Raw genomic sequence first — 19802 nt, forward strand, 5'->3', positions numbered from 1 at the left:
GAGTAAAGTCGAAGAGGTAGGGACCAAAGACGATGCAAACTGCCGCTCCCGAAGTATCGGTAACTGTACTCGTAACACAGACCGACGAAGAAACACCCTTGTGTTTCCCCCCTTTCAGGACACTTTTCGAAGTGTCTACAGACTTATGGTCTTGAGAACAAGACTGACAGTCCTGACACAACACGTGTGTGTCTTTACGTTGTAAAGGAAATTGACAACCATCTCGCGCACAAACTTTCCGTGTGCTAGCTGTCAACGAACTCGCGTCAGACATGGTAAATTCAACACAGAATTCCCAACCACCAACCGTATGTCAAGTTCAACTGAAAAACAAACACAAAATTACAAGTAAAGAAAACTTTTTGCCAAAGCTTAAACAGGTGTTAACAGGTCGACTGCAGAATTGAGAATGAAGTTACAGGTAGCCTGTGCAAGGATAGCATTGTGCATATCCGGCAAGGGAGAAAATTCTGCAGTGTGTAGGTTGGACTCAGGTTGAATAGCATATTTGTTGTGCTAGCACAGTAAGTTGAATAAGACTATGAATGCGTAACTTTGTTTTTTAATTAATATATAATAAGGGCTGGCTATTTATACTCGTCATATTTTGGAGGGAAAACCCATGAAAGGCCACCACACCAGGTAATTAATTACAATTACTCTATGACACAAATTAATGAAAACACTACCTGAGGTAATCCACAATCACACTCCTCTCCAACCTCTTACTATATGACACAAATTCATGAAAACACTACCTGAGGTAATCCACAATCACACTCCTCTCCAACCTCTTACTATATGACACAAATTCATGAAAACACTACCTGAGGTAATCCACAATCACACTCCTCTCCAACCTCTTACTATATGACACAATCACACTCCTCTCCAACCTCTTACTATATGACAAACACTACCTGAGGTAATCCACAATCACACTCCTCTCCAACCTCTTACTATATGACACAAATTCATGAAAACACTACCTGAGGTAATCCACAATCACACTCCTCTCCAACCTCGACGAAGCCGTTACCACACACCGGACCATCGAACAGCTTGGTGGGTTTGTTCTTCAGGCAGTAGTCCATGCCCAGCTCAAATGCTTCCTGCAGAGCCATCTTAGAACATGACGACCACTGTGTTGGGCTTGTTTGTCTGTAAAAATATGGGATATTATTTTGCCTGAAAACTGCTGCTTTATGGAATTATTTAAGAATATGACATACGACTTTGTATTAAAACTATGCATGAGAGGTGGTAATAAATTATGAAAATGATAATAGTAAAATTGTATCACTATATTTTGAAAGGAATATCTGTTTAATGACATTTCTCAGCTTATTATTCAGTGCTCACCTAGTCCATTGCCAAAGAAGCCATTTGTTAATTTTCATACAAAGTGGCTACAATTAACACTTAATATTTGACTAATAAAATGGTCTTTAAATTAGCCACTTTTGAATAATTTTCAAGGTAATACCCTACAGATGTGAAAATTGGCTAACTAAAAAAAAACAATCCAGTGTGAGCCGTGGGCCCAATTTCACAAAACAATCGTAAACCTAGTTTTTCACGTAAACATAAATATACAACCAAATCACAATTCTTATACTACTAATAGTAAAACAAATATAGTTTGAAATATACATATTTCAATTTCAGTTGTCCTTAAAATGTTCCATCTTCTGTTATGATGTAATGTTCTGCGTGAAATAGATGCTGAACATGTATAAACATATATGGCCAGTATAACTGCTAGTCACAGACGTAAACTTACAATGTTTTGTAAAATGAGCCCCTGATCATTACTGTATTGTCATTCTGTTAAATAACTAGTTTATTGTACACTTTCTCAGACAGAACAGCTCATCGTGTGCCTTATGAAAGATCACTCACAGATCACTGTTTGGAATGTAACAGTATAGACAGCAATAAAGCATGATGTGTAAATTTATAAAATAGGATTACTGAAGAAAGAATGTAGATGAATATTCGTAAAATGTGGTCATACGAACCCACTTGTGGCTGCCATGATACACTTTTCTTTAGAACAGTAGCATGATGAATCGTTATCATGCTCCATGCCAAAGTTGTGTCCCATTTCATGAGCAACAGTTGTAGCTACCAGAGTGACCAAACCATCATAGTCCTAAAACAAAGCAATTCATTTACCTAAAACTTTGCATTTGTAGTGAACAAGGAAGTGGCAGAGCAAAATATGTATGTATACATGTATATAAAACACTGAACCAGATGCACAAAAAATGCACTCCAATAATCCAGAATATAACAATGGGTACATGTAGATATATCAACATTTCAGAACTTGTCAAGAAGAGCTAACCTCTAGAATTGTACTGAACAGAAAGTCTGTCAGGTTTTGAACTTTTATAACAGTACCCACTAGGGTCTCCACGAGTACTCGAGTACTTGGGCACGGGTCGAGTCTAGCAAGACTCCCGTACAAGGTGGAATCAATTATAATACACTGGACAATGTAGGACAATAATTTCAGGCTTAGATAATCAACGATATAAGTGACACAATAATTATAAGATCATGCGCTAGTTTCTTTTTTTAAACTGGCCGTCCATCCATCATAACACTAAATATATCAACCGGTTTCTAAATGCAATAGAATGACATGATTTGGCATCCATGTTCAGCCCTGGAATTAAAATGCATAATTCTATTTAACTTTATTCTTTAATCTCATCATCATCTTGTGTAAAGTGTCGGGTACTCGGGTCCGGGTCGAGTTTGACCCTCGAGTACTCGAGTCCCATATTTTGGACTTGTGGAGGCCCTAGTACCCACCTCCCCACCTGTTGAAGCTTATACAATTTGTATTTTTAATAGAAATAATCATACTGATGTACTTACCTTTGTTTGACACCCAATAGCCAATGTCTATTTTTGTGCTGGGGTGTCTTTAAACATTCATTCATTCATTCATTCATTCATTCATTCATGTATTAACATGCTTGACTTTGCACTGATACCATGAAGTATACATTATTTATAAGTCTTTAAAAAATACTTATACCATTTAAATATTTTGGACTTAATAATACACTGGAACTACACTCAACTGTCATGGTGCTTCAGATTAACTGTCACAAACAACGCACTAGTAATTACTACATACCATGTTGACTCCTCCAGAAAACTTAATAATAGACTGGAACTACACTCAACTGTCATGGTGCTTTAGATTAACTGTCACAAGCAACGCACTAGTAATTACTACATACCATGTTGACTCCTCCAGAAAACTTAATAATAGACTGGAACTACACTCAACTGTCATGGTGCTTTAGATTAACTGTCACAAGCAACGCACTAGTAATTACTACATACCATGTTGACTCCTCCAGAAAACTGGTAGGTACACATTGGTCCCTTTATTGCTTTTCCAACAACGCCATGGTCAAAAAATATACCACTAAAACAAGGAGAGAAAATAGTACATTTTGTTAGAATGTTCTGCTTGCTAATAATTATTCATTTGATTTCTATACTGGTGTTAGATTACTAAAGCAGGGGACAATATTTCAACATCCAAGGTAACCGGAAGTCAGTTCACATGGTTTTTACCTACTTAACCAATTGTTCGGTTACGTGAATTACATTTGCGTAACATGTGGGTTACCTGATCGGTTACCTCAAAGTTACATTGAAATTATATTTCAAATACATATTTTTTTTAGCTTAAACATAAAGTTAAAACAAAATACAAAAGAAAACCTTTTATAAAACAGTTTCTTTAATGCTTGCTAAAGTTAACAATATTGTAAAAGGAATAAATATATGATGGGATGGACTATAGTTTAGACTGGTCGCAAGTTACAACTGTTGCAATATAATGTTGTCTACTGGTTTGCTGCACATCAAGTATCTAAAAATCAGTCTAAAACATTTGCCAGAATACTAGTAGTATGTAGACCTACATGAATAAACTTCCAGTAATTGTGAAGTTTGCAAGTATTCATTTCTAAACGTCTACAGGTCAGGACGTAACCGATTTGTGGTTCATGTAAATTTAATTGTGCGTAACAGACGACTGAACAGAACAGTGATTTGCATGAAATATTGTTGCCTGCTAAAGACATTACCATTCTATTTTCTAATAAATATGTATTACTACAGTAGAGTACAACTAAATGTATATACAAAAAAGACAATGAAAACAAAATAAAAGATACATGTAGGTGTGAAATGTAATATTTATTTCTTGAAAAATATTTTTCTTTTAAAATTAAGAAAAGGCCCCAAACACCAAATATCTCTAAATCATCTTATTTGCTAAGATAAAATACCATGAATAACATGACATGTGCATTCACTAGACAGAGTCACCACATCAGACTCGTAAAGATCTAGACACATAAACATAATGTAATAAAATGTCACCATAGCAAGCAGGGGCAGGATGTAGCCCAGTGGTAGAGCATTCGCTTGATGCGCGATCAGTCTAGGATCGGTCCCCGCCGGTGGTCCCATTGGGCTATTTCTCGTTCCAGCCAGTGCTCCACAAATGTAAAGGCCATGGTATGTGCTATCCTATCTGTGGGATGGTGCATATAAAAGATCATGAAGTGACGATAGCAGGTTTCCTCTCTCAATATCTGTATGGTCTTTAACCATATGTCTGACGCCATATAACCATAAATAAAATGTGTTGAGTGCATCGTTAAATAAAACGTTTCTTTCTTTCTTTCCATATCACGCCTCTTAAAATGATTAACATTCAAAACAGATTATGGGAGTTGGGATATACTCTTGTTCTCCACGCACTCAACTTTGCACAAATAAAAAATCTTTATTACGTGACAAGCTGTGCATTGTCGTTTCTGTGGTAAGGGTTGATGCGTTCGCGCCGGTATCTGAGAAAGTTTTCCATGGTGGTATCGGCGCTCTCGCTGATAGACACTTGATCTCCATTCTGCCACACCTCTACGCCCACAAGGGCAATGTAGATGTTGAGAGGACGGTACAGCTGAAACACACAACAAGCATTCTGAGAGTACTGCTAAAGCAATACATGTCCCCTACCGAACTCAACCAAATTTTTCATATCTCCTAAATTTAAGGGACATATTTTTGTGAAAAGTTGGTAAATGACCATGAAAAATAAACTTGATCAGTAACAGTACATGATAAAGAAATACACTAAATTTTATCTCAGTATCTTCAGGCATTGCAAAACAAAAGTCCAGAAAACACATTTTTAAATCTCCTAAGTTCAAGGGCCATAACTCCATCAAAAATAGGTACATCTCCATGAAAGTCAAACTTGATCTGCAATAGTACATTATAAAGCTATACACAAAATGTCAGCTCAATATCTCAAGGCCTTTTGAAAAAAGAAGAAGTCAAGAAACACATTTTCACATCTTCTGTTCGAGAGCCATAATTCCATCAAAAATGGGTAAATCTCCATGAAAGTCAAACTTAATCATGATAAAACTATATACAAAATTTCAGCTCAATATTTAAAGGCATTTAAAAAAAAAAAAACATCTGGAAAACTATATGTGGGACAGTCAGACGGTTGGATAAATAGACAGACAGATAGACAGGTAGGGGTTAATAACATGGATGCTGTGAAATAACGGAATAAAACATTTCATCAAATTATCTAGTAATTACAAGCAAAATAATAATGCATGGTGTTTCAGATTCTTCTCATAGTAACACTGCACTGTTGTAAATATGCTGCAACTAATGATCTGCTGACAACCTGGTTAAAACTTTGTCTACTAAATTGACTCTTTTTTTTTTTCTTTAACACCCCCCCCCCCCCCCCCCCCCCCCCCGAAAAAACAAAACCCATCACAAACATCTAACAGAAATGAAGATATTTTTTAGTTTTTTGGACATTATAAACATGGATGATAATGAGATGAATGGTGAAGCTGCAGTATTTCCATTTTGGTATGGGACAACTTGACAGGACCGTGCTCCACACTTGCTGTCAGTTGATGCAAGAATCATGATCTGATTTGTGTTGATGAGCTTTGAATGTTTGTGGACAAACAAAACATAACATGTCTAATTGTGATCCAGATGAAATGCCTTTATTATGAGAAAGACCCTACCAACAGTAGTACTAATACTGGGAAAACAATAGTATGAGGTAGTGTCACATTTTTTCAGTCACTTTATACCATGAGTTACAGATACATTTTTGACAACAGCCAGTAAGTAACTATATGCTGGGAGTTCATCAAACAAATATTAATTTTCTTACTCACCTTCACATCACATCATAAAGTTGACATCTTAATGCACTTTATTTACATATGATATAGAAATCAATTTCTTATTTTTTAAAATTTAATCTGTGAAAATCATTACCCTGCTGACTATGTTGGCGATGTCTTGTGACCTCCTGATGACCTTTGTCAGATTTCTGTTATTTCTCTCATACTGGAAGCAAAAAAACAACAACAATTATGTAAAAAAAAGAAAAGAAGAGGAGATATATAGTAGAATCTCATTGGGTCATACTCTGAAGGGTTGAATATACAGCAACACTCGAAAAAACAAGAGTCCCAAGTTACACTTATATGATGTTAGCCAAATGGAGTCAAACACTTTCTCGGGCATCGACGGGGTTTGAGCCATGGGGATTCAACTGTATGTGGAAACATGTATTATAATAGAATTCATTTCTTTGACAATGAATTTCAATATTCAGTTAACTTTCAGAAATGCTCCCATTAAAAATGAAATATCAGTTACTGTGACTGTATAAAAAAAAAAAGAGTAAGACAATTAAATTGACCAATGCATTTTTGTTATAAAAGATGTACAACTTTCGTTTTCTTTAAATTCATGAAAATTGTTACAAGATGCCAAACATTTTGGAAATACAGTGGACTCTGTCCAAACTGGCCTCTGTCTAAACCATACCAGCCTCGGTGGCGTCATGGTTAGGCCATCGGTCTACAGGCTGGTAGGTACTGGGTTCGGATCCCAGTCGAGGCATGGGATTTTTAATCCAGATACCGACTCCAAACCCTGAGTGAGTGCTCCGCAAGGCTCAATGGGTAGGTGTAAACCACTTGCACCGACCAGTGATCCATAACTGGTTCAACAAAGGCCATGGTTTGTGCTATCCTGCCTATGGGAAGCGCAAATAAAAGATTCCTTGCTGTCTGTCATAAAAAGAGTAGCCTATGTGGCGACAGCGGGTTTCCTCTTGAAAAAAAACAGTGTCAGAATGACCATATGTTTGACGTCCAATAGCCGATGATAAGATAAAAAAATCAATGTGCTCTAGAGGCGTCGTTAAATAAAACAAACTTTACTGTCTAAACCAGCATTCTATGTAAAATGGCACAGTTTAAAGTCCCGTCCAGCTACCGTTAATTTATTAGGAATAAAACTTGGTCTACACTGGATGCTGTCTATTCCGGACTTCAGATGCACATTCAAGAACAAAAGAACGTTTTATGAAGTAATTGGCTCGGTCTACAACGACATACGATCTTACCTCTACTGTCTGCCAGTGGTCACGTTCTAAACAATGACAGCAGTTCCCCAGTAATTAGAAGACCAAATAAATAATCACACCTTTTTGAAGGTTTAATAAACAATGAACCACACCCGTTGTAACGGGTATAGGTAGCATGATAAATCTGATTATTATGTGTATGTGCTCATACCTGCATTGCATCATACCGATCCGTTTAAAATAATAAAACTATAAATCAGACCCCGTTTCATATGATTTTAATCAATAAAATCATGTTATTTATTCTGCTTGTTGTTTTATATGTGTTCTGGTTTGAACACATATTTTTATGACAGTCATATGTTAATATCCCATGTTCAAAAGTCAGGACTGAACTTGTGTCCCAGCCTGCTTCTCACTGACGACCTGTCATATTTTGTTTATCATGAGTGTGATTGGTTTCTTAGAAACACAAATATCTTTCAGGTTTATACCAATCACTAAAACAAGCATTACTAAGCCTTGCTTTTACAGATGTCTTACATATAGTCCAAACGTTTAGTTAATATGACAGTTAAGAACCATAACTCTGGACGAACTCTGTCTACACCGGCACTGTCTAAACCGACATATTTAATCAGTCCCAAGTGAATCTGGTTTAGACAGATTCCACTGCGTTTGAAAACATTTCGCTTAGATATAAATAAATAAAATTACTTCAATTGTTAAAAAACTTACCGTTCTGTAGTCACTGACAAGATAAAGTTCAACATATCTTGTGTTCTTATTGCTGTCATATGGCCCACGTATTGCACGCTTTTTCTGTAAATAAAATCTTAACATGTACTAAGTTAATCAAAAATGTCTTTAAAAAAGAAAACATTTAATACAATGTACAATAAATAATGGTAGCACATTTCTGCTTGATCAAACAATGTAAAACACATTAAAAAACTATTACAGTAAAGTGTTAATTAAAGGAAGGGACAATCAAGGCATTTGACCTGGTATGCATATTCAACGATATATAATGCACATTATTGCTTAATATCAACAAGTATAATCGTATAGTTAATTAATAAAACTGTTAAATGTGACGGCTATTATATATAACGGGCGCAGCCATTTTGTATCATCCCAGTGAATACGCCCTCTGGCGAGCTGGTGGTTACGTAATACCTAATGTGTCACATAAGGAATTAGTCTTCGAACTGAAGTAACAAAACATACCTGATTTTTGCGGATGTATCGCAATATTCTGTAATAATAATCATCCCAGTAAGCCAGCAACAATTATATATTATTTTTAATACAAAATAAACCACCATTGTCAAAGTGTTGAAATAACTGTATTATGGTTTGTACATAAATTAATCCATGTACTAAAATAATAATCGGGAGTGTTTTCTTAGTTAATTGGTCTTTTCTTTCCGTGGCCTGTACCTGTGGTTCCTGATTGGCAGGTGTATATTTAGACGGTTCCCAGACACTGTGTCTCGACACACTAAAAAGACGTGCCTCTTTTATTAAGATCACAGGGTATTGTGTATTAATCGCATGGACACCACTCTAATCGTAATCGATCAGTCGTCCTGCTTTATTACTGTAAGTAATTCTGTAAAACCCTTGATTAAGTAGACTTTCCCATCTAAAATCACAAAACTGACTAATTACGTAGTCCCAAAGTAAAGAAAATTATCACTTGGGTATCGTGAGTGGTCGTTTTTGCTCGAACGTAGCATACCAATAGGCCTAATAATATTCATTTTTTTCTTTGGATTTTTAAAAAAAGAAAAATACTTAACTCCATTTCGTTCTATTGATGCAAATTGAAATATATTTAGTTAAATAGTTTATTATACTATCAAGTCATTTATGTTGTTTTAGAAGTCAGGTTGATGAAAGCGAAGCGCCTCGTCATAAATTAGAGCGTTTGTTTACACTGTGCATAGAGCAGATGGACGAAGCTGACGTCACTTCGCCTCAAGCTATACAACCGGACGTCACAAAAATGAAACAAAATGGCTGCCCCCAGTTAGCAGGAATAATCATGTTTTTTTATTAACTCTAAAATTACGCATTTTTCATTTGTTGAAGTGTCAGTATGTGTTGGTGGTCCGGGTATGCATCTTTCCAACACATAAATCTCGTGTTTGAGTTTACTCTACCTTTAAGCCTAACTAATCCACAAAACTACTAATACTCTCCAATGTCATCTGAGAGATGAAAGAGATCTCCATCCAGAAGACTTACCCTATGAGCTGCTCTTTTGCCAAGATGTACAAAGGCACTGTGATGATGAGATGAACCTAAAATTGTTACATTGAATTAACAGATTAAAGTATTCATGAGTTGGTACTAGGCTTGTGAAAATAGCCAACAACCACTTCACTTCACTGGTTATGATAAAAGCTTATGACTATAATAATAAAAGGTTTGAAAAGCTAAGGCTCAGATATCAAAGTATGGTAATCTAGACTCGAATTACATTACACATGTGTATAAACACAATTAACTGGAAATAATACTGACTTTGTATTTACTTAGATATACAGCAGTTTTGAGCTTAATCTCTTGCATTTTATGATTCTATACATGTATATTATATTTTAGGGTTATTACATGTAAATCATTAATAGCATTGTGTTGCTGGAAGTAAATGGAAATTTCAGTGAACTTGCAGTTGACATGACTATAGCTAGAATTCATTAACCACATGATAGTGATACATAATCATTAGAGGCACCAAAATACATCAACCAGAGCCAATATAAATTCATGTATCTATAGAAATGCTGCAGGTTTTCATTAATATTGTTCCACATACACAATAAATATGTCATGTTCATGTTGGTGCCAACTGGGTTACTATGGTGTGTGTTGTCCCAGTTGTAGAATACATCTTCTGCACAATGCATAGTAAAGTGGGAGGAAACCTATTTCACCTATGTGTGGAATACACATTCCACACAATCTAGCAGATAGCATTTCACAAACTGGGAGTACTTCACAGAAAGATCTTAACATGTATCCACAGGTCCGCATATTTCAGCTTCCTTTGTTCAAGAAAATTAGCTGTGGTGACAGACAACATCTGCCTTTGATTTAATAGTGTACAAAACAAATACTGACATCTTCTCTAGACAATTTTTCTACACGTTTTGTTGTAATATAAAGATAATATGCTTGAGTTTAATGTAAAACCATTTTTTTTCAACTCAAAATTGGAGTGTTTAGTTATGCAAAATACATCATTATTCAATGATAATATTAGCATGTCAATGGCTTGACAAGACACCTAGTCCACTAATTACATTTAAAAATGATAACATAACTTGTTTTCAAATGCAATTTTAACTGTAGGCACTAATATGTAAATATTCAAATCTACTTCCTTTATGAAACAACTTAATTTAACAATGCAAATCAGAAAATATTGTATTTACTGTTAATAGCCATAACAAAATACAGGTAAAATCTTACCACACTTAAGATTTTTCTTCTTCCTATCTCTGTCTCTAAATATAACATGTCTGTTAGGCCCATAGTGCTCTATATGGAAAACATCATCTTCATTTGATACTATACCTCTGAAATAGGAACAAACAAAGAAATGAAACAAATTGTATATTTCTATGTATTTCAGTTATTTTTTAAATCTATACAGCTGTGAATGCCTGCCAATTTATCAATACAAAGATCATCATTAATTATAAGTACATTTACAGAGGGGAAAAAAGGATTGTATGATTGGCACACCTCCACACATTTTAAACTATGGCTATTAACACTGTAGTGTCTAATAATACGGTTATTTCCATACTAGTCTAGACAGGAAACTAGCGGCTACTGCATATACTGCAGTTGTTTGTGTGTACCAGTTTAGGATCACTGACTGGGATGAGAAAAAACCTGATTCAACTGATAGGATAGGATACCATATTACGGTGCCTATCTCTCCCAGGCACTATCTCCAATTTTGCAAGTGACTGGGAAGGGGTGGAGATGGGGGTGAGTCAACTGAGGGCAATCTGCTGATAATAGAAGGCTGGATGGATGGATGGATGGATGGATGGTTGCATGGATGGATGGATGGATGGATGGATGGATGGATAGTTACATCAATTTATGGTTACATGGATGGATGGATGGATGGATGGATGGTTACATCGATGGATGGATGGATGGATGGATGGATGGATGGATGGTTGGATGGATGGGGTTTCTAATGGGTTGGTGGAGGAATGGATGGATGGATGGGTGAGCAAATAAATGGATGAACAAAAACCATATGAATGAATGAAAATTAATTAATAGATTGGCATCCTAGCAGAAACAGAAAACATGCTAATGAGTTCCAGATAATGGTACAAGTACATGTAGATGAGTTAATAATATTAAAAGCAAACAACAAGACTGTTCTATAATTGATATCATGAGGCACTACCCACTACCCACAAAATATAACATTATTTTAACCAAGGATGCACAAGTTAAACCTGCAGAAGACCCACCAGACATCATAAATGTGGTGCCTCCTGCACCCCCACTCATGTGATCAATGGTAGAACAGCCCTTAAATAAGATATCTTACCTTAGACCTTCACATGTGCTCAATGCAACCAGTGACTGAGGTATATATCGAATAGTCCCATGATAAAAACAATGGTTCTCTCTCTAAAAATGAGAAATACACAAAACATATTTAGCAGGTACATACATTTCTTACCCACCCATTGGTAAGAACATCATTTATTATTTTTGATAACATATACTACTCAAAACAATTTAAGGGTCAGACGATATTTTAGACATTATTTTCTGAATGTCAATTATATTAGCTAGACCATAATGTCACGCATGGTATTGTTCCATTTTGACGAAAGTGGGTCTAAGCAACCCATAAATGAATTAAAATCCACTGTCATTGACACTGTCGACTAGTTCTAATGGCGAAAACATGCTTACATTTGCACGTAAATTAGGGCGAAAGCGAAAGGTCTGCTAAGTGCCCGTAACTTGCTTTTTCACAAAGCGCTTCATTTGCACGTGCTATCCCTGTTCCCAATGCTGAATTTCCGTATAATTGGAGCTTGCGTTCGTGTACGGTGCACACTCCAAATTCGACAATGGTACGACTTCAACTGACTATCGAAGATCGAGGAAGGGCTATTGCTTGGCTTCAGGATGGCAACACGCAAAGAAATGTTGCTCTGAGACTTGGTGTCAGTCAGAGTGTCGTTGGCCGACTGTGGCAACGGTACCAAGGCACGAATTCTGTTCGAAATCGTCCACGTTCGGGAAGACCCCGAAGCACTACAAATAGAGAGGACCGCTACATCACCAATATGGCTCTACGTCAATGCACAACCACTGCACGCCGATTACGTGATTATCTGCGCACTGCGACTGGAACTCGAGTGTCTGATCAAACCATACGCAATCGTTTGAGAGCCAATAATCTACGCTGCCGTCGCCAGGCTGTTCGACCACCACTCCTACCACGTCACAGAACAGCCAGACGTCAATGGTGCACGCTTCATCTGCGGTGGCAACGTGTTCAGTGGGGTCGAGTGATGTTCACTGATGAGTCCAGGTTTAGTTTCCAGTTCAACGACGGTCAGGTTCGTGTCTACAGACGTCCTGGGGAGCGCTTCGCTGACGTTAACGTTAGACAACGTCACCGGTTCGGTGGTGGCAGCGTCATGGTGTGGGGCGGCATCTCTATCCACCACAGGACCCCCCTCTATGTGGTGGATGGCAATCTGAATGGAATCCGCTATCTGAATGAGATTATCCGGCCGTTGGAACTCCCAGACCTTCAGCAGATTGGCAGTGGGGCAGTTCTGCAGGATGACAATGCCAGACCCCACCGCGCCAGGGTGGTAACGGACTTTCTCAGACAACAAGGTATCGCCAGGATGGATTGGCCAGCATATTCGCCTGACTTGGCCCCAATAAGAGCATGCCTGGGACGAATTAGGCAGGAGAGTTCGGGATAACCATGCCCCTCCGGCCAACCTTCATGATCTGGGTCAACTTCTTATGGCAGAGTGAGAGGCCATTCCCCAAGAGTTCTTCAGACGTCTGATCAACAGCATGAGGCAACGATGTGTCGAGTGTATTCGCGCCAGGGGTGGCTTCACACACTATTAAACGAATGTTCTAATGTGTAAAATCCATGTTTGACAACCTTCAACTTTGACAGCATGTCATGTGACTTTCTTGTATACGTTTATTTGTGGTTTTTTGTAAATATGGAACAATAAATAAAAAAAATGGTGTAGTTTACATCATCAATCTAATACACTCAGAAACTTATTTGGTTATAAATTTTTGACCCTTAAATTCTTTTGAGTAGTATATATATACATGTATGTGATAACAATTTAAATAAAGCGTACAACTGGCTGCTCAGGTGATAACAGAAATTGATTCTTCTGTGACATATACCATAAGTTGATCTAAAACTGATTTGTCTGTGACGCATAAGTTAACTATGAGTGCTAAAGCCTTAAACTTGGGGTTTCTTTTAACATGTGAAAAACAGATTACTACTTTTGTGTCCATTAGATACCATTTATCTTACAACTCATTTAAAAATGTATCCAACTCGCTTTCACTTTTTAAAAATAACTTGTTGTAAGTTAAATGGTATCTGTAATGGCCACTCATGTAGTATTCTCTTTGTATAACATAAACATATTTTATAAAGATCTTTATTACCCATATGGGCAGCGAGATGTGAGAAAGATAGAAGCTATATTTCCCCGTTGACATCATACCGTTAGTTTGGTGATGTCGTTGGCTTCCTCGACTGTCAAATCTTTTGTTGGTGAGATTTTACAAACAGTGAAATCATTTAAACAATTTGTTCTTGTTAACAATTAAACATGCTCTAAACTAATTTCTCTGTAGTTCATTCACTTCCCACTAGAAATATCAGTTCATTACGAATGTGATCTCTCTTGCTTACATTTGATTTGTGTACCTAAAGATAGCTTTTGACGTCATTGCTTTTCTTTCGTGAATTCATCAGTTTCCTCAGACTTTCACGTCTTGTATATTATATAGTTTGTGTCATGTAAGAAGTTTAAACTTTAAGTTTCTAAACTATTTACACTATGGATAATAAATACAATAACCCACTTGATACTCGGAATTACGGATTATCTGTCCCTGATGAAATTAATGTTGTCAGTCACTCGCTAAAGACAGATAATCCGTAATTCCTCGTAACTCGTAAGTTATTGCCTATTTATCTTATAACTTATTCATGATATTCATGTCATAAACCCATGTGATAATTTTAGTGTATTAACCTGGTTAATAATGGTATGCAAATGTACACGGTCTCTAGGTAATGTGTTGCTGTGGATGGGTCATTTGCTTTCAAGCCAACAAGACCTGTGTACCTGAGTGCAACATTTTCAAAGATTTAGTTAAAATGTGTGATGTCAAAGTAATTTGTGCTAATCATGATGACATCATATGGCGGCGACTTTAGTACTGTGATTTACTAAAAAAAAAATTAAAATGTTAGTTTAGAAGTGTTATAGGATAAATAGAATTCGCTACTCATGTTTTTTAATGTGTAAAATATCAACCTTGTCTAGTTAATCGGTATTTGTCTCGGCAGAGTCTCGACAAATACCAATTAAGATAGACTCGGTTGATATTTTCCCATATTAAAAAACACTTGTGACAAATCCTCTATGTATTATACATGTATCTAAGAGTTTCCTCCCTACTGATAAGTAGAAAAGGATGTTTGGCTCTGAAAGAAAATGAGTTGGATCACAGTACATGTATTATAATAGTGAATACCGAGTTGTATTACAGTACATGTGTTATAATAGTGAATACCGAGTTGGATTACAGTACATGTATTATAATACTGAATACCGGGTTACTCAATATATTTCAATAAGGCATCAAATAAAATACAAAAACATACATGTATCTTGTTACAAGTGGCAGAATCGGATTAGAGTACATACATGTAATGTATGCGTCTGCTAGCAATCGGGAGATGACTGTATCTTAGCACTACATGTTAGGTCATGTATAAGTATTTAAAGTTAGTTTTAATGACACCACTAGAGTACTTTAACTGACTAATCATCGGCTACTGGATGTCTAACATTAGTCATTCGGACCAGGGGTGGGGAAAAGCCCTTTTTTCCCGGTCTGGGACCGATTCTCGATCTCTGAGACCGAAATTATTTTTCAAAAACGTGCATTTGCCGGTCCCACTTTTGTCATTCTTGTCGGTCCGAAGCACCTGTCCGTTTCTATTATAGGAACAAATTCCTATCCGCCAATTGGATCGGCCTGCCCAGACATTGGCATCTTGTGCATGATTTAAAATAATAATAAATAAATAAATAGTGGTCAAACTGACTGGTGTTTCTGACGTCTGTGATTTTAAAGTCTGCCATAAGTCGGACCTACAATCAATCTATTGCCACTAGGCTAGACATTTGTCAAAGCCGCTGTGCTGGTCACGAGATAAAACAGACGTTCATCATTCTTGGTGAGAAAGCTACCAAGGTATTACACTCCAATTAAAACAAAGGACCCAGAGTTTGCAACTGGTCACAATCAACACATGTTAACGCCTGTGTACGGAGCTCTGTCGGGTCGAGTGTCAGAGTCCGACGAAGCAAGAGGCTTTTGTGAAATACAAACTGCTTGAAATAGCATAAAATATACTGAAATAATCTATAAATGTGTTTCTTGTTGACTGTTCAATGTAGTGTATCAAATAATTATAAAGGACTTTAAAATAAAAAAAAGGTTTACACCTCTTTTTTTTTTAAAAGTGGGAGTGAGCTGGAATAGCTAAACCGGCTATCTTTAGAGCCAGGAGAGATCAAATGTCATCCAATCGGCGACAACGTTATTAATTGCTTTGTCTAAACGTGTGCCAGCTCAAGTTGTCAAACGCTCGAACGGTGTTATTGTTTATTAATTTTCAGGACTACTGAATACTGGTACTTTTTATACATATATGGGAGTTAAAATGCATAACTTTTATTCCTTTTTTATATATTATTTATTCCATTATGTAAAATAAATATAATAAAAAATTTTCGCTGATGTGATCAAACATTTTGTTTTTCTTTCATGTTTTGATGTTTATCGTTTTCGCATTCATGATTCAAAATAAAAATATACAAATGCCACTATGATTTTGTTTTTAGAACACTATTTGGCAAATATCACCTTTTAAATGATTTTATAATTTTTATGTGCATTCCTTTCTTCTTATCCCTCTACCCCCCTCCCCCCCCCCCCCCCCCGGTAGTGATGACATCAACGTGGGACCGATTGACAATTTTATTTTCCCCCACCCCTGATTCGGACATAGTCTTCAGAAGATGCATGGTCCATCACTGAGCAATATACAGTGGTCGCCGTCTAAACCGGCTTCAAGGGGGATGGGCAAAATGCATTGGTATACCTGTACCTGTACCTGTACCTGTACCCAGAGTTATCCAATCTAATACTGTCACTGAACAAGAGACTGATTATGCCCACTAATGAAATAATCTAGGTTACACAGATGCTGGTTTTTGACATAGTCCAATGTATATCTATGTAACTCCCATCCCCACAGTCTGACCAAGTAGATGTAATTAATATTACATATATAGGACATGTATGGCAAAGGAAATAGCTGCTACATGTATTAAAACACCTGGATTGGCACTTACCTGAGAATCTTTGTGTGGCTTCACAATACTGCTACCCGCGGAATGGTACTGTTTTTCTATGTATGAATTAGAAAATAGATCTCTGAAAATAGAAATTTAAATTTAAATCTATATTAGAAAACAATATCTATATTAATAGTACCTGGATCAACAAACATTTATTCTGATTAGCGACAATTTAAAAATTGAAAACTATTTAATGTTTTAGAAATGTGCATCAATCTCTAAAATGCGTGGTCGGTCTAGGATCGATCCCTGTTGGTGGACCCATCTGGCTATTTCTCGTTCCAGCCAGTGCTCCATAACTGGTATAACAAAGGCTGTGGTATGTACTATGCTGTCTGTGGGATGGTGCATATAAAAGATCCCTTGCTACTAATTGAAAAGAGTAGCCCATGAAGTGGTGACAGCAGGCTTCCTCTCTCAATATCTGTGTGGTCCTTAATCATATGTCTGAGGCCATATAACCGTAAATAAAATGTGTTGAGTGCATCGTTAAATAAAACATTCCTTCCTTCCTTCCAATCTCTGAAACTAGAATGGCATATTGGAAGGAAGGAAATGTTTTATTTAACGACGCACTCAACACATTTTATTTACAGTTATATGGCGTCAGGCATATGGTTAAGGACCACACAGATATTGAGAGAGGAAACCTGCCATCGACACGTTGTGGGCTACTCTTTTCGATTAGCAGCAAGGGATCTTTTATATGCACCATCCCAGACAGGATAGTACATACCATGGCCTTTGTTACACCAGGTGTGGAGCACTGGCTGGAAGGAGTGGCATATTGTGATTGATCAAGGAAATCACATATTTATAACATAACAGAAGCTATTAATGTGTCTTTATAGGTTGTATTAACACAAATAAAATCCCACAAGTGATAATGTTCATGCACTGGTATGTGGCTAAAAATACTACATGTATGTGCAATATACATGTATCAACCAAATTACAACTCATAAATATGAAAAGTGTAACCCCTTCCCCAAAATATTAACTGAAGAAAGTAGTACATTTCATGGCTCATATTTGATATAACCAATATTTTTACAGCACCCTTAGTTTTGCACAAAATTGTGTACTTAGTTTTACAGGTACCCCACATGTTTCAAGCACAAGGTTAACTGACATAAAGGGTAATTGGTGAAATACAATTACATCCATGTACATGTTGTATTGCCAAATTTAAAAAAAAAGTTGGACAACAAACATTAATATTGTCACATTTATTACTAATAGCAAAACTGGTAGTATTAACTACAATATAAAAAGTTGGGTGCACTTCAAACTTGGACCCAGCCACATGTTATTAGATATAGTGCTGCCTACAGTATATATACAATGACAATATAGTTAAGACAGTTACTTTTCATATATCCACTTATATGGATAGACAGATGGTCAGTTAGGTCAGAGGAGATAGACATGTAATGCACTTTATCGGTATGTATTTCAGATATATACAGTGTACACTGTGTATCAACCAGATTCACTTGGGACTGATGAAATATGCCGTTTTTAGACAGAGTGCCGGTGTAGATAGATTCCGTCCAGAGTTATGGTTCTTGCGATATCAGAAAACAATAATCCGACTGATCTTGATATACACCCGTTACAACAGGCGTGGTTCACTGTTTATTAAGCCTTCAAAGAGGTGCAAATTTTTTAATAACACTTTGGTGTCCTAATTACTGGAGAACTGCCATCATTGTTTAAAAGGTGACCACAAGTAGACAGCAGAAGTAAGATCACGTGCCGGTGTAGACTGCAGAGCTAATTACATGTACTACATTTATAAACAATTTTTTTGTTCTTGAATTTGCATCTGAAATCTGGAATAGATGGCATCGGGTTTAAGCAGAGTTTTATTCATAATAAATGAATGGTAGTTGTACGGGATTTTAAAACTGCCGGTTTACACAGAAATCCGGTTTAAACAGATGCCTGTATATGTATAGAAACATGTAAAACTGTTATATATTTATATCTACTACACGTACATGTATGTAAACACAAAGACACACACACACACACTCACACTCACTCACACACACACACACACACACACACACACACACACACACACACACACACACACACACACACACACACACACACACACACACACACACACACACGCACACACCACTTTACAAACACACACACACCACTTTACAAATATTACTTCAACTTAAAATCCTGAAATAGGTACATGTATACTATTCCATGTATTACACAACTGCCACATCCTTCCACGTCAAGTACTTAACTAAGAATAAAACAAGTTTGTCAGCTGAAACATCCTAACATAAAAATGGCAGGAATGTCACAAAAACACTTGAATGTTTCTCTCCTGCCCTGATGACACTAGTGAAGAGAGCAAGGTGGGGTGATTATGAACGAAAGACGAACAGTAAACAAAACACTGTTACTCTGAGATGGGCACAGGCTGACAGCGAAATCTCTCAGATCTACAACCATGTACATGTAGCACTACGCTACTTAAATAGAACTAAGTAACTCCACATGGTATTTCCAAGATGGCCACTTACTCTTTTTATTAATTAAAACAAATGCTGAGAAACCACATTAAGTTTTAGCCCAAA

General features: G+C 36.7%; 1 protein-coding gene across 1 annotated transcript in view; it reads right to left on the bottom strand.

Annotated features, from left to right (window-relative positions):
* Positions 1 to 19802, bottom strand: part of LOC121382842 (disintegrin and metalloproteinase domain-containing protein 12-like) — a 73880-nt gene that overhangs the window by 22197 nt on the left and 31881 nt on the right. Inside the window, exons 4-13 of the mRNA XM_041512470.1 lie at positions 17188 to 17269; positions 12063 to 12145; positions 10952 to 11058; positions 9722 to 9777; positions 8207 to 8290; positions 6367 to 6438; positions 4836 to 5005; positions 3367 to 3451; positions 2022 to 2155; positions 990 to 1161 (exon numbers count right to left, since the gene is read on the bottom strand). Of these exons, the coding sequence (XP_041368404.1) occupies positions 990 to 1161; positions 2022 to 2155; positions 3367 to 3451; positions 4836 to 5005; positions 6367 to 6438; positions 8207 to 8290; positions 9722 to 9777; positions 10952 to 11058; positions 12063 to 12145; positions 17188 to 17269 (1045 nt within the window). The remainder of the gene's footprint in view (positions 1 to 989; positions 1162 to 2021; positions 2156 to 3366; positions 3452 to 4835; positions 5006 to 6366; positions 6439 to 8206; positions 8291 to 9721; positions 9778 to 10951; positions 11059 to 12062; positions 12146 to 17187; positions 17270 to 19802) is intronic.

This window comes from Gigantopelta aegis, chromosome 10 (assembly GCF_016097555.1).
Source record: "Gigantopelta aegis isolate Gae_Host chromosome 10, Gae_host_genome, whole genome shotgun sequence".
Lineage (NCBI taxonomy): Eukaryota > Metazoa > Mollusca > Gastropoda > Neomphalida > Peltospiridae > Gigantopelta > Gigantopelta aegis.